Source organism: Dendropsophus ebraccatus, chromosome 1, assembly GCF_027789765.1.
Source record: "Dendropsophus ebraccatus isolate aDenEbr1 chromosome 1, aDenEbr1.pat, whole genome shotgun sequence".
Classification (NCBI taxonomy): domain Eukaryota; kingdom Metazoa; phylum Chordata; class Amphibia; order Anura; family Hylidae; genus Dendropsophus; species Dendropsophus ebraccatus.
Window position 1 is genome coordinate 8,981,772 of NC_091454.1, and position 13,777 is coordinate 8,995,548.

The 13,777-nt window shown below is 45.3% G+C and overlaps 1 protein-coding gene across 1 annotated transcript in view; it reads left to right on the forward strand.

Annotated features, from left to right (window-relative positions):
• Positions 1–12,400, forward strand: part of LOC138788401 (aldo-keto reductase family 1 member D1-like) — a 28,815-nt gene extending 16,415 nt beyond the window's left edge. Inside the window, exons 2-9 of the mRNA XM_069966239.1 lie at positions 3,148–3,315; positions 5,065–5,181; positions 6,406–6,483; positions 7,314–7,436; positions 7,526–7,635; positions 9,664–9,829; positions 9,976–10,058; positions 12,143–12,400. Of these exons, the coding sequence (XP_069822340.1) occupies positions 3,148–3,315; positions 5,065–5,181; positions 6,406–6,483; positions 7,314–7,436; positions 7,526–7,635; positions 9,664–9,829; positions 9,976–10,058; positions 12,143–12,185 (888 nt within the window). The 3' untranslated portion in view covers positions 12,186–12,400. The remainder of the gene's footprint in view (positions 1–3,147; positions 3,316–5,064; positions 5,182–6,405; positions 6,484–7,313; positions 7,437–7,525; positions 7,636–9,663; positions 9,830–9,975; positions 10,059–12,142) is intronic.
• Positions 12,401–13,777: the final 1,377 nt, after the last annotated feature.

The window sequence follows — 13,777 nt, forward strand, 5'->3', positions numbered from 1 at the left end:
AGTGAAACTTGGGGTACAGGATAGTAAGACTTAGAGTACAGGATAGTGACACTTCGGGTACAGGATAATGACACTTGGGGTACAGGATAGTGACACTTGGGGTACAGGAAAGTGACACTTGGGGTACAGGATAGTGACACTTGGGGTACAGGAAAGTGACACTTGGGGTACAGGATAGTGACACTTGGGGTACAGGATAGTGATACTTGGGGTGCAGGATAGTGACACTTGGGGTACAGGATAATGACACACTGACACTTTGGGTACAGGATAGTGACACTTGGGGTACAGGATAGTGACACTAGGGGTACAGGATAGTGACACTTGGGGTACAGGAAAGTGACACTTGGGTTACAGGATAATGCCACTTGGGGTACAGGATAGTGACACTTGGGGTACAGGATAGTGACACTTGGGGTACAGGATAGTGACACTTGGGGTACAGGAAAGTGACACTTGGGGTACAGGATAGTGACACTTGGGGTACAGGAAAGTGACATTTGGGGTACAGGAAAGTGACACTTGGGGTACAGGATAATGACACTTGGGGTACAGGAAAGTGACACGCTGACATCTGGGGTACAGGATAGTGACACTTGGGGTACAGGATAGTGACACTTGGGGTACAGGATAGTAACACTTGGGGTACAGAATAGTGAGACTTGGGGTACAGGGTAGTTACACTTGGGGTACAGGATAATGACACGGGGTACAGGATAGTGACACATGGGGTACAGGATAGTGACAGTTGGGGTACAGGATAGTGACACGGGGTACAGGATAGTGACACATGGGGTACAGGATAGTGACAGTTGGGGTACAGGATACTCATACGCTGACACTTGGGGTACAGGATATTGACACGCTGACACTTGGGGTACAGGACAGTGACACTTGGGGCACAGGATATTGAGACTTGGGGTACAGGATAGTGAGACTTGGGGTACAGGATAATGATACGCTGACACTTGGGGTACAGGATAGTGACACTTGGGGTACAGGATAGTGACACCTGGGGTACAGGATAATCATATGCTGACACTTGGGGTACAGGATAGTGACACACTGACACTTGGGGTACAGGATAGTGACACTTGGGGTACAGGATGGTGAGACTTGGGGTACAGGATGGTGAGACTTGGGGTACAGGATAGTGACACACTGACACTTGGGGTACAGGATAGTGACACGCTGACACTTGGGGCACAGGATAGTGAGACTTGGGGTACAGGATAGTGAGACTTGGGGTACAGGATAGTGACACACTGACACTTGGGGTACAGGATAGTGACACACTGACACTTGGGGTACAGGATAGTGAGACTTGGGGTACAGGATAGTACCACGCTGCCACTTGTAGCCATGGCACATGTATGTTCCCCGGGTCGTTCACCTGCTACCTTTATTTTTACCTCAGGCCCCGCCCATTGCAATTAGTTTTATGCTTTCTGGGTCGAGGGTCGTGTTATTGTAAGATTCCGCGGCGTTCGGACCGGGGTCATGGTTTATAGTTCATCTCGTACAGAAGTTTTGTTTGGCTTCTCTAAGGAAATCGGAGTAATCATTAACACAAGGAACAGCGTGTTATATTGTTATATTACCAGATTCCAATCTCCATTTTCTATTTAAAGGGTACCTGTCATGTAAATCCCCTCCAATACGGTGGTGGTGTATCGGCCATCTTTGGCGGCGGTGGTGGTGCAGTTTCTGGTGAAAAGGAAGCCCCCTTTAAGTGGAATGTCCTGTAAATATAGTGATTTAGAATCTTATCGTTTAATCGTTCCTTTTTTTTCCTTGAAGGCAGAGAGCCACGAGAGTGAGGTAACGCTCCGGTCTATGGCGCACAATGCTTGTATTATATAATCCTACAATAATGTTTGAACATAAAGTCGGTCTGAACCCGGTGACTTTCCTCCACATGATCTCACACTGAGCTATGAATGGAGCGCTCTCTCAGGGGGTTTGATGTCATCTACAATGTGCAGCGCAGAACACCCTACGGCACATTTTGTACTCCAGGAGCAGAGCTTCTCCGGTCCTTAGATGACCTAAGTTCACGACAAATACAAAGTTCTGCTTAGCGTTGTTAGTTTAACCTACAGGTGTCCATGGAGGAACCCGGTTATCCCATTAGGTTATGTTCATACACCACATTTTTGGCCATTCACACCTCATAAAATGGCCATTTGGAGTCCTGTTGAGCTTAAAGGGACTCTATCTTCAAGCTTGGACGTATGAACCTTTTAGTATCTTCTGATAGCTGCCGAAATCCTGAGCCAAGTGGTGCTTTTCTTATTTCGGTCCAAGGTTCCGTTCCCAAGAAATTCACCTAAAACCATTGATGTCAATCAGCTCTTTTGGTGCACCAGCGGTGGTCCTGAGCCCTTATGGTGCACTTCTTCCGCCGTAACAGGACTCGTACTGTGCAACCACAGGTTTTAGGAGGCCAAGGAGTCAACTCAACTGCAGAACCAGTATCAGAAGATACTAAAGTGAATGTATGTCTAAGTTTGATGATAGATTCCCTTTAGGGGGGGGGGGGTTTACAGGCAAAACTGACCAGGCTATCCAGAGGATAGGTCAACAGCCACAGTACAAAGAGGTTCCCCCCCCATGTGGCTCGTACAACTTGATGACCATAGACGGTAGTGATTGGCTCTATTCACCGTGACCTGGTCACCTCAGCTCAGCTGATCAGCGGTGGTGTCTTGTGTCGGCACTCTGCTGATCAGTGACTGATGACTAGAGATGAGTGAACCTGGAGCAGCTGGAGTCCATCCGAACCCGAACTTTCAGCATTTGATTAGCGGTGGCTGCTGAAGTTGAATAAAGCCCTAAGGCTATGTGGAAAACATGGATATAGTCATTGGCTGTATCCATGTTTTCCAGACAACCTTAGAGCTTTATCCAAGTTCAGCAACCACCACTAATCAAATACCGAACGTTCGGGTTCGGATCGACTCGAACCCGAACCCGGTTCGCATATCTCTACTGATGACCCATCCTATGGTTAGCTCATCAGTCTGTTTTGCTGAGAAATCCCTTAAATGGAAAACCACTCTGTAATTCCCATTCATTCAAAGTTGACAGTCATAAAATTTTGCCCCCCTGCTGGACATTCTCTAAAAATTACTTTGGATTTTGCAGACCCCTAAAGGAACCTGCCTGGAATCCGTCAAGTTGGCCATCGACATCGGATACCGTCACATCGATGGGGCTTTTGTGTATTACAACGAGCACGAGGTCGGGGAGGCCATCAGAGAAAAGATCAACCAAGGCAAGGTGAAGAGAGAAGACATCTTCTACTGTGGAAAGGTAGGTCGGCGACCGCTATAGAACAACAAGGACAACAATTAATCTGGAGAAGTAATTAAGTTGTCGCAGTCAAATCCAAGTCAGTAACTTAAACAATAGGTAGTTTTATCCTTGGCCAAGATTACCCATCTTCCACCCCAGGAACCACTCTCGAGATGTAGAAGAAAACATTCAGTATATGAGTAATAGAATATCCTCCTGGCAGATGGTCTTCTGCCAACCAGCGCTTGTCGTGACCTCTTCCAAGATGAGAGAGGACACATCATTGGTTTTCTAGTTGGAAGCACTCCTGGTCCTACAAGGCAGTTTCAGGTTCTCCTAAATTTCCAGGAATTCTATGGCCCACCAGACAACTCCTGGCTCCGTCTCATGGCTTCTGGCCACAGACACAAATAGCTGAATGGTTTCTGAGGAATTTTCTTCCAGAAGTTGAGATGTGTTCCCTTTGCCGCCATTGAAATATGTCTTCACCCCGCAGTCTTAAGGACAACACAAGATTGTTTTCCTCGATGCAATCCAGAAGAGCCTTTTCTCTATTATATGTGTCCTTACTATTTGTCTAGTAGATGTGGCCTTCTGTGTTCTGTATATATATATATATATATATATATATATATATATATATATATATATAATATTTTTGTGCCCCTCTTAAATAGGTTAACAGATTAAGGCTGGGTTCACACTACGTATATTTCAGTTAATATTGTGGTCCTCATATTCCAACCAAAACCAGGAGTGGATTAAAAGATACAACAGCCGTTGTTTTAAAATAACAGCAAATATTTGCCATTAAATGGCGGCCATCCACTCAATTTCAACATTGTGTGAACAGAGCCTTTCTGTGTTTTTAATCCACTCCTGGTTTTGGTTGCAATATGAGAACCACAATACTGACTGAAATATACGTAGTGTGGCCCCCTGCTTAAAGGGGTATTCCACTCAAACATAACTTTTGATATGTCGCTGCCCATGGTGATATTAACAATTCCTTCCATACCTGTTTTCATCTATTCAGTCTCCTTCCCCCAGTTCTCAGCTGCTGCTTTCTGCTGAAGACACAAAAATCTGTGTGAGCTTTTCTCTCTGTCTCCTCCTCCTCCTCCCCCCTCCCTTCTGAGACAGCTGATGTAAACAAGTCCCTGACTGGCTGTATCTGCATCACTGTAGCTTCTATGTAATGCTGGGAGGGTGACTCTGAGGTCAAGTTGCTGATGAAGTCCCTCCTGGCATTACAAACAAGATACAATGTTGCAGATACAGCCGGTCAGGGACTTGTTTACATCAGCCGTCTCCTAAGGGAGACAGAGAGAAAAGCTCACACACAGATTTTTGTATCTTCAGCAGAAAGCAGCAGCTGAGAACTGGGGGAAGGAGACTGAATAGATTATTACAAGTATGGAAGGAATTGTTAGTCTCACCATGGGCAGCAACATATCAAAAGTTATGTTTGAGTGGAATACCCCTTTAAGCAGGGGGCCTCCTCAAAAACATTGCCAGCAGAGGGCACTGGTAGGCCTGTGAATGCTGAAGTCCTTACCATGCCTGTACGGCCACTTCGGCCTGAACTCCATTCACTCTCTGTGGGGTCACTGAGTTCAGTTCTTGGAAATGTTTGGCAGCCTTATGGAGACTGACTAGGCCAAGAAGACGGGATTACAAGCTGGAATGGGAATCTCCCTTTTAAGCAAATTCATCTGAATTGTAAAATTATTTTTATTTTTTAATTTCAACTTTCTGTTGTTTTAGCTTTGGAATACCTGTCACCCTCCCGAACTTGTTCGACCAACCTTGGAAAAGACGTTAAAAACGTTAGGCTTGGATTATGTGGACTTGTATATAGTGGAGCTGCCAATGGCCTTCAAGGTAAACGATAAACTTTATTATCATTATTATTGTTATGATTGGGAAATGATGAGTTTTCTCTCTGTTTTTTTCCTTTAAAGGGATATTCCAACCATAAGCAATTATGACCTATTCATATCTGATAATTGTTAGTCCTGTGACCTCTAAGAACTGTGCGGTATCTGCAGTATTATATAGTAGTATGCAGTAGTATCTGCATAGCGGGGTCTACAGCCCTGTACTCTGACCCAGGAAGTCTCTCTCACCTTCCAAATCATAGGAGATCCACTTCAGGCTGGGGCTTACATCAGGGGACAGGACTGTGGAGGAAATCTCTCCATAGCTGTAACCCCTCTCACCCTGGACAGAGAGTGCTGCTATACTGTGCCCACATCTGTCCTGCTCATTCCTTCATGCTCCCTGCAATCTCTGTCAGCCCTTGTTTCCCATCTTCTCCATTCCTTCTATAATGTGCCAGCACTCACACTCAGCTATACACACTGCTGCTATAATGTGCCTGCAATCACACTTAGCTATACACACTACTGCTATAATGTGCCTGCACTCACACTCAGCTACACACACTGCTGCTATAATGTGCCTGCACTCACACTCAGCTATACACACTGCTGCTATAATGTGCCTACACTCACACTCAGCTATACACACTGCTGCTATAATGTGCCTGCACTCACACTCAGCTATACACACTGCTGCTATAATGTGCCTGCATTAGAAAAGTTCCTTTCAGTGTCCTCCTGCACAGCTCTGTGATTCTCACTTTCTGATTTTTTCAGGGTTAAGCACTTACTATACATTATACACCACATGATGCTTGCTGAACTGTACAGTAACTTATAATATCACATATTCTGCTTTTTAAATGTTTGGGGTGGGGGACCAATTTTCTGCATTTCAATGATTTCTGCATGTTTGCATGTTTACTTGCATGTTAGCTTTACAATAAATTATACTTGGGAAAGCTGTCTGGGTCACCAGGCACTACGGGGGCGCTGCGGCTGCAGCACTAGTGACACAGACAGCTTGCCCAAGTGTAATAATGTCTACCCTATGGCTAAAGTGTACTAGAATGGATATCAGGGAGGTTCAGTATCGCTTATGCAGTGCGGTGCTAGCGATATGTGACCGTGCCGCTGTTCCCTACACAGCCAGAGGTGGCAGGAAAGGGGTCAGTCTATAACTTAATGTCGCTCAGTCCTAGTGACGACTGTTTATCTCTTGCAGCCGGGAGATGCAATTTATCCAAGAGATGAAAATGGAAAATTTCTGTATCACAAGACAGATCTGTGCGCTACCTGGGAGGTAAGATACCATATACCGTGGTGTACTCCGGGACCGCTCATAGAGGGGGAACATTTCACCCCATTAGATAGATGCTCCCACTTGGTGGATCATTTCCCCCCCACCCCATATTAAATGGATAAACCAGTAGGTAAATATTCTGCCCCCAGTGGGTAGAAGCCCCCTATAGGTAGGTAATCTCCACCAAATAAGTAGGCAGTAAAGTTCTGTGTCCCTTAGGGGGCATTCACATATTCTGTGGACGGTCCGTAAATATAGATCACGTGCTACGGAGCGGACTCCTGAGTTCCGGCTGCTCTGGATTTAAAGGGACAATTGGTTATGCACCCAAACACCACCTCCTGTAAATATGAGCACCTGTCCTGCCCTTCCTTGTTGGAGCCTCTGCACGCTTCCCATAAGTGTGTGGTCCCAGCTCTCCCATGATTCCTGACGTTCCTGGTTACAGCTATCTGTGGTTCCTCCCTGTGACTGCCATCCCGGTTCCTGTCTCCAGCTGCACCTCGCCACCGCCACTAGCAAGCCAAGCCAGGGGTAGTGACCTAGGGGGTCATCTGCCACAGTAAGTTCATCCCGCCTTGCAGTGGGCATCGGTGAAGACCAGCGGCCCCTTAGACTCTGCTCCCTGGTTCGGCTTACGCCATCGCTAGCAGCGGTACACGGATCCACAACTCCAGTCGTTACATATACTTTACATTACTTATACTTTGCCGTTGCGAAAGCCTTGGCTGTATTGGACCCCGTGATGAGGAGGCGCTATTTTCTTGCTGGTTGTATCTGGAATGTAACCGCACGTTATTATAACGAGACTTTCTCTATTCTCGGCCCAGGCTTTAGAAGAGTGTAAAGATGCCGGACTCGTAAAATCCTTGGGGGTCTCCAATTTTAACCGCAGACAGCTAGAGCTGATTCTCAATAAGCCGGGACTAAAACACAAGCCCACCACCAACCAGGTGAGACTGGGAGGGGACAATTACAGGGGATGACTTTGGGGGGGGGGGGGGGGGTACATGTTGTACTCATCCTGTCTGTGTTGGTGCAGGTTGAATGTCATCCATACTTCACCCAGCCAAAGTTAATGGAGTTCTGCCAACAACATGGAATTGTCATCGTGGGCTACAGTCCGATTGGGACATGTCGTGACGCATCATGGTAGGTGGAGTAAACCATTATATGGTAATATACACACAGTCACATTACACCCCCGTGTGACCCCGACCGTGCCCATAAGCATGACCATTGCTCCATCCATTCTCTATGGCAACTGCAAGAGAAAGGCAAGCTCTGTACTCCACCAACTCCAGCTTCTTGGAGAATGAAGAGAGCGACGTTCCTGTGTGCGCATCACTGCTTCATCTGATTGAAGACTGGGGTCCCCTTTCTCTTAATCCCTGAGATTGGACCCCCCATGATCAGGCTACCATTTTCCCCTATCCACCTTTTAATGGTGCCATAACTCCTTTGATAAGTCAAAAGGTTTTTTTTACAGTCAAAATTTACTGGCCTAAAAACAAAAAAATCAGCTTGCTCGGTGCACTCGAAGCTCTCCAAGTGCCCCAAGTGTACCAATTTCCCACCCAGTGATAACGTTGCTTCATCAGTATTCAGTATTATTCACAGCTTAATCATCATGAATATCGGTGAAGCAATGTCATCAGCCATCAGGGAAGGCGGGTGCACTGGGGGCTGTTGGACAGCTTCTGGTGCACCAAGCTAATTTGCATAAAACATTTATCTCCCATATCTCTGGAACTATGCATCCAATTTGAAAGCCGAGGACGTTGTTGGGCTCATCATCTCCATGCTGATCTGCCCTGAAGAACCCACAGGGGTTTATTACCCCTTCCACCCCCTCATTTTAACTTTTTCTGCCGACTTGATTCAGGTTTGTTTTTGGATAAGATGTTAGCTTTTCCATTCATGACTGTAAGAAAGCTGAAATCAGTGGAAGCTCAGTCGGAAACCATATTGTTTTTTCCGAAAATGGATATTACACAGAATGACGGAATAAAATATAGAAAAACTTGACTGCAGAGAATGACTCAAATTTTTTTTTTTTATATCTTTATTTGTATGCTTAAAATTTACAAGGGGGGAAATAACCCTTTGGTAAAGTTATCGTTGTGATGGGAATCTGTTGATCCCTTCACACACACTTTTTCAGCCGTAAGAGGATTTCAGTCGAGCCGAGTCTTGACCTACCGCTTCTCTTCTATAGAAAGTGAAGTTGTAAATAAGTAACAAGGCGGTCGAGTTCAGTGTCGTAACTCCATGCACACAAGAAACGTTGAGGCTCGGTTAACCCCCCCCCCCCCCCCCCCCAGTCAGTAAAAGTAGAAGCAGCAAATCCTCCTAGAAACCATGAATGGTGGCCACATAAGGGTCTGTTCTGGACTGGAGGGTCCAGAAAAGTTTCCGTGATGACTCGTGATTACATGACATGATTACATGATAAATCACTGATGATCACTCGAACAATCATAATGGAAGAAAGTTAGTGTTGAGCTGACTTGCCGAATTGTTCAGGTTCATGCAACGTTCTCCAAACACGATGCTTGGCATTTGACTCCAGCAGCTTCAAACGTTGAATGCCGCTATTAGGCTGCCAGGAAAACATGGATACAGCCTATTGCCTGTCTTTGTCCATGTTTTTCAGGACATCCTTGGGTGACATCCAACTTCTCCAGCTGCCGGGAGTCATTTGGGTTCAGAGAGCATTGCCGAACCCAAACAATTTGGCAAGTCTGCCCAGTGACCACATCTCCCATTATGAGGGATCAGTGGTAATTTGTCCATACAACATTACACCTCTCTAGAGTGATTGGTCACTATGATCCCAATGTCATGAACTGGATGTCATCATGTGACCCTCACAAGAGGCAGGACATATATCAAGAATAAAGGCTTCAACTTTACGTATGTTATAAAATTTTTGTTTTTACTTTTAAGGTAAGACCACTTTAAAGGTGTTTTCCATCTGCAAAACATGGTGTAAACTGGTCTCTCTCAACATGGACTTGCGACCACTGCAGTCAAACACTGACCACATTAGTGACCCACTATCTACATCTAGAGGGACCAGGAAATGTACCGACTGGTGGGACAGGTCTACAAAAAAAAAAAAAAAAAGTAAAAAATGATGCCCCCATAAATGAGACTGTACCATGTTTATGATTGTAGGGTAAACGTGTCCTCCCCGCCTCTCCTGGAGGATCCCACCTTAATCCGTATCGGCAAAAAGTATGACAAGACCGCTGCTCAAGTTGCATTACGATTCAACGTCCAGAGAGGGGTTGTGGTCATCCCGAAAAGCTTTAACCCAGAGAGGATCAGAGAGAACTTCCAGGTAGGTAGGAATAGCTGAGCACAGTTGCAGTGAGCTCCCCCTAGAGGTGGCTGCAGGCGGACAGAATTTTACTATTCACCTTCCCCACCCCCCCCCCATAAGATATTATTGGTAAACTTTTTAAAATTTTTCCTTTAAATGCACAGATATTTGACTTCTCGCTGACCGACCAGGAAATGAAGGACGTCGAAGCGCTGAACAAAAACATTCGCTATGTGGAGCTGTTAATGTGAGTGGATAATAATTCATTCAGATTTTTGAAACAACTTACACAATTTTAGTTTGTCTTTAAATTTACTAATATAGTGTTATGACTAATAGTACTGACTAAATGTGATTTATACTTGACAGGAAGTTATGTAGTTCTTCTATTTTTAGTGTGGTGTTGTCTCCAACTCCCCAGCTCCGCTCTCTTTCCTAAAACAACATGTTATCCTCTGCTAGCTCAGTAGGTGTGGCTGGATCTTATCGCTAAGCTCTAACCCCACCCCCTTGTGTGATGTCATCAAATTTAAAGGGCAACTATCAGAAGGTTAGACAAATCTGACCTGCTGATATGTCCCTATTGCGCACGGGGCGCTGAGGAGGACGGTATGTCTTTTACCTTCCTCCTCTGCACTGTTCCTGTGCTGTTAGTAGTTGAATCTTCGGCCTGGAGCATTGTTAAGATCACTGCCCCGCCTACATCACGCTCAGCGCTTTGGGGGCAGAGCATTGCTGAAAGCCGAGGAATCAACTACTAACAGCACGGGAGCGGCACCGAGGAGGAAGGTAGGAGACATATCTTTCTCCTCTGCACCTCATGGGCAATGGGGGGCTATCAGCAGGTTAGATGTGTATAACCTGCTGATAGTTCCCCTTTAAATGACCCCGGAGGCCATACAGTACATAGTGTAAAGTATCTCTGGTCTGATTGAGGAATTAACATATGGTAACCAATACTAGGTCCTGTCACCCACGATCCACCAATTCAGTTAAGCCCACCCTCTTAGAGTATGATGGGAGGATGATGGTTCCCTAATTAAAAGTGATTGACAGGAGGAGCTGAGCCACAAGAGGCCACTTTTTGTCCCAGCTCGCCGATGCATTAGTGATGTCACTCTTGCGCTTCAAAGCTGGGAGAAAGAAGGGACTTCTGGGGCACTGCACCGGGCCAGGTGAGTATGTTTTTTTTTGTTACTATGGGGATTCTACAGTAGGATCACTACATTACTACCTACAGGGGGGCTTACTATGGGGAAGGGGGTGGGGATCTACAGTAGGATCACTACATTATTACCTACGGGGGGGGGGGGGGGGGTTACTATGGGGAAGAGGGTGGGGTTCTACAGTAGGATCACTACATTACTACCTACAGGGGGGTTACTATGGGGAAGGGGGGGGGGGTTCTACATTAGGATCACTGAATTACTACCTACATGGAGTTACTATGGGGGAAGGGGGTGGGGTTTTACAGTAGGATCACTACATTACTACCTACAGTGTGGGGTGAGGTTTTACAGTAGGATCACTACATTACTACCTACAGGGTGGGGTGGGCTTTTACAGTAGGATTACTACATTACCACCTACGGGGAGGTTACTATGGGGAAGGGGGTGGGGTTTCTGCAGTAGGATCACTACATTACTACCTACAGTGTGGGGTGAGGTTTTACAGTAGGATCACTACATTACTACCTACAGGGTGGGGTGGGCTTTTACAGTAGGATCACTACATTACTACCTACGGGGAGGTTACTATGGGGAAGAAGGTGGGGTTTCTGCAGTAGGATCACTACATTACTACCTACGGGGAGGTTACTATGGGGAAGGGGGTGGGGTTTCTGCAGTAGGATCACTACATTACTACCTACGGGGAGGTTACTATGGGGAAGAGGGTGGGGTTTCTGCAGTAGGATCACTACATTACTACCTACGGGGAGGTTACTATGGGGAAGAGGGTGGGGTTTCTGCAGTAGGATCACTACATTACTACCTACGGGGAGGTTACTATGGGGAAGGGGGTGGGGTTTCTGCAGTAGGATCACTACATTACTACCTACAGAGGGGATGTTACATACTGGGCAGGTTAACAACCAAGGTGGGGCGTTCCATCTTTTGTTATGGGGCCCCATGAATCCTAGCTACGCCCCTGATGGCTGGATGATAAAAAAAAGCATCTCCTTAAGAGCCAATATGGCTGATGGCGTTAACCATGAGACAAGTATTGACAGAATTATCCAGTTTATTGCGTTGTGTGTATTATAAAGCCATAGACAATACTGTAGCAGACAAGCAGACTTGTAGACGTGTCACCATGTTGTGTCTCTTTAGGTGGAGCGACCATCCGGAATATCCCTTTAAGGATGAGTATTGATGGGGAAGGATTCATCTTCGTCTAATCCACATTGTAAAAATGATGATTCGGATGACCCTCCCACCTACGTCAGATAAAGAGAATCAATGCAGTAAGACGTCCATCCAGCCCGTACCAAGAGGAAGGCTACAGTCCCTGTTGCTCCTGGCTCACTCCCCCCTCTAATCCAAAATGGTATTATCCAGCCCAATTGTAATAAACCTGTTTTTATAGAAGTTTTCGTGTCGCTATATATGTTTTATTGGTGCTTAAAAGGGCTTTAAAAAAACACTAGCTGCTCTTTTCTACAAATAGCGCCACCCTTGTGCTCAGGTTGTATGGAGTATTACAACTCAGCTCCATTCATTTCAATGTATCTGAGCTGCGATACCACCCCCTAACTGTGGACAAGAGAGGTGCTATTTCTGGAAGAAAGCATCCATGTTTTTCTAATCTGGGATAATCCCTTTAATTATATGCCGCCATTAATTTGTCACCAGTAGAGTATGGTCCCAACATTCCCAAAGTCATTCCCATAGCCATTGATAACCATTGCTGAGAATCACACCACTTACAGGGGGTTTTACCTCTGCCAATCCTCTTACTGCTTGCTCTGGGGTTACCATGGCAGCATCATTCTTTAGAGTGGAGATTACAGGACAGGAAGTCCATGTATGGCAGTTTGGTGGTGCTACCATGACAACCCCAGAGCAAACGCAATATTTAGGCAGTAGTTACCAGATCAAAGGTAAAATCTAGTAAGTTTTTATTATTATTATTATTATTATTATTATTATTATTATTATTATTATTATTATTATTATTTTAAATGAAGCTTTGTCACAATTTGTCAATATGGAGAAGCACAGCCTTTTTTTTTTGCAATGCAATATTTTTCTTGAAGGTTCTGCTGCCTCCTAGTGGTCACTAGTAGCAAATGTTTTTTTTTTTTTCCAAATCTGGCGTAATTTTTTTTTACCATGGAGCCTTCCGTAAATACCTCCATAACGGCGGGCCAGTGCTTGGAATAGACTGGTGCCATGTGCAGGAACTGGGCTGTGGTTAAAAAAAAAGGACCAGCACCAGCATCCCCGCGCTGATCTGTTAATGTAAAAAATCTGAAAAGGAGACAAAGGAGACAAACTGCTTCCAGAACCGTTCACTGTATAGTGGGGGGTGCTGAACAGCTGATCGGATACTGATCAGGGATCGATGACCTATGCGCCACACTACTGTCATCTACCTCCTGTTCATAAAAGCTGAGACAGGCAGAAACCTATCACAAGGAGACAGGCTGAAGCTGCATCTCATATGAATACACAGAGACTCTATAGTGTGAGTTGAAACTGTGTTCTGTATGGTTTTTGCATCGATTTTCCATATATTTTGCAAAGAATTACAGTGAAATGACAAAATTGCAGCATAAACCATTCATATAACACCATGTGTGAATACACAACCAAACTAGTTCTATAGAATCTCAGGCTGAAGCTGCATCTCATATGAATACACGGAGACTTTATAGTGTGAGTTAGGTTGTGTTCACACATGGTGCTTTTGTTGTATTTTTACTGCAATTTTCCAGATATTTTGCAGAGAATTGCCGTGAAATA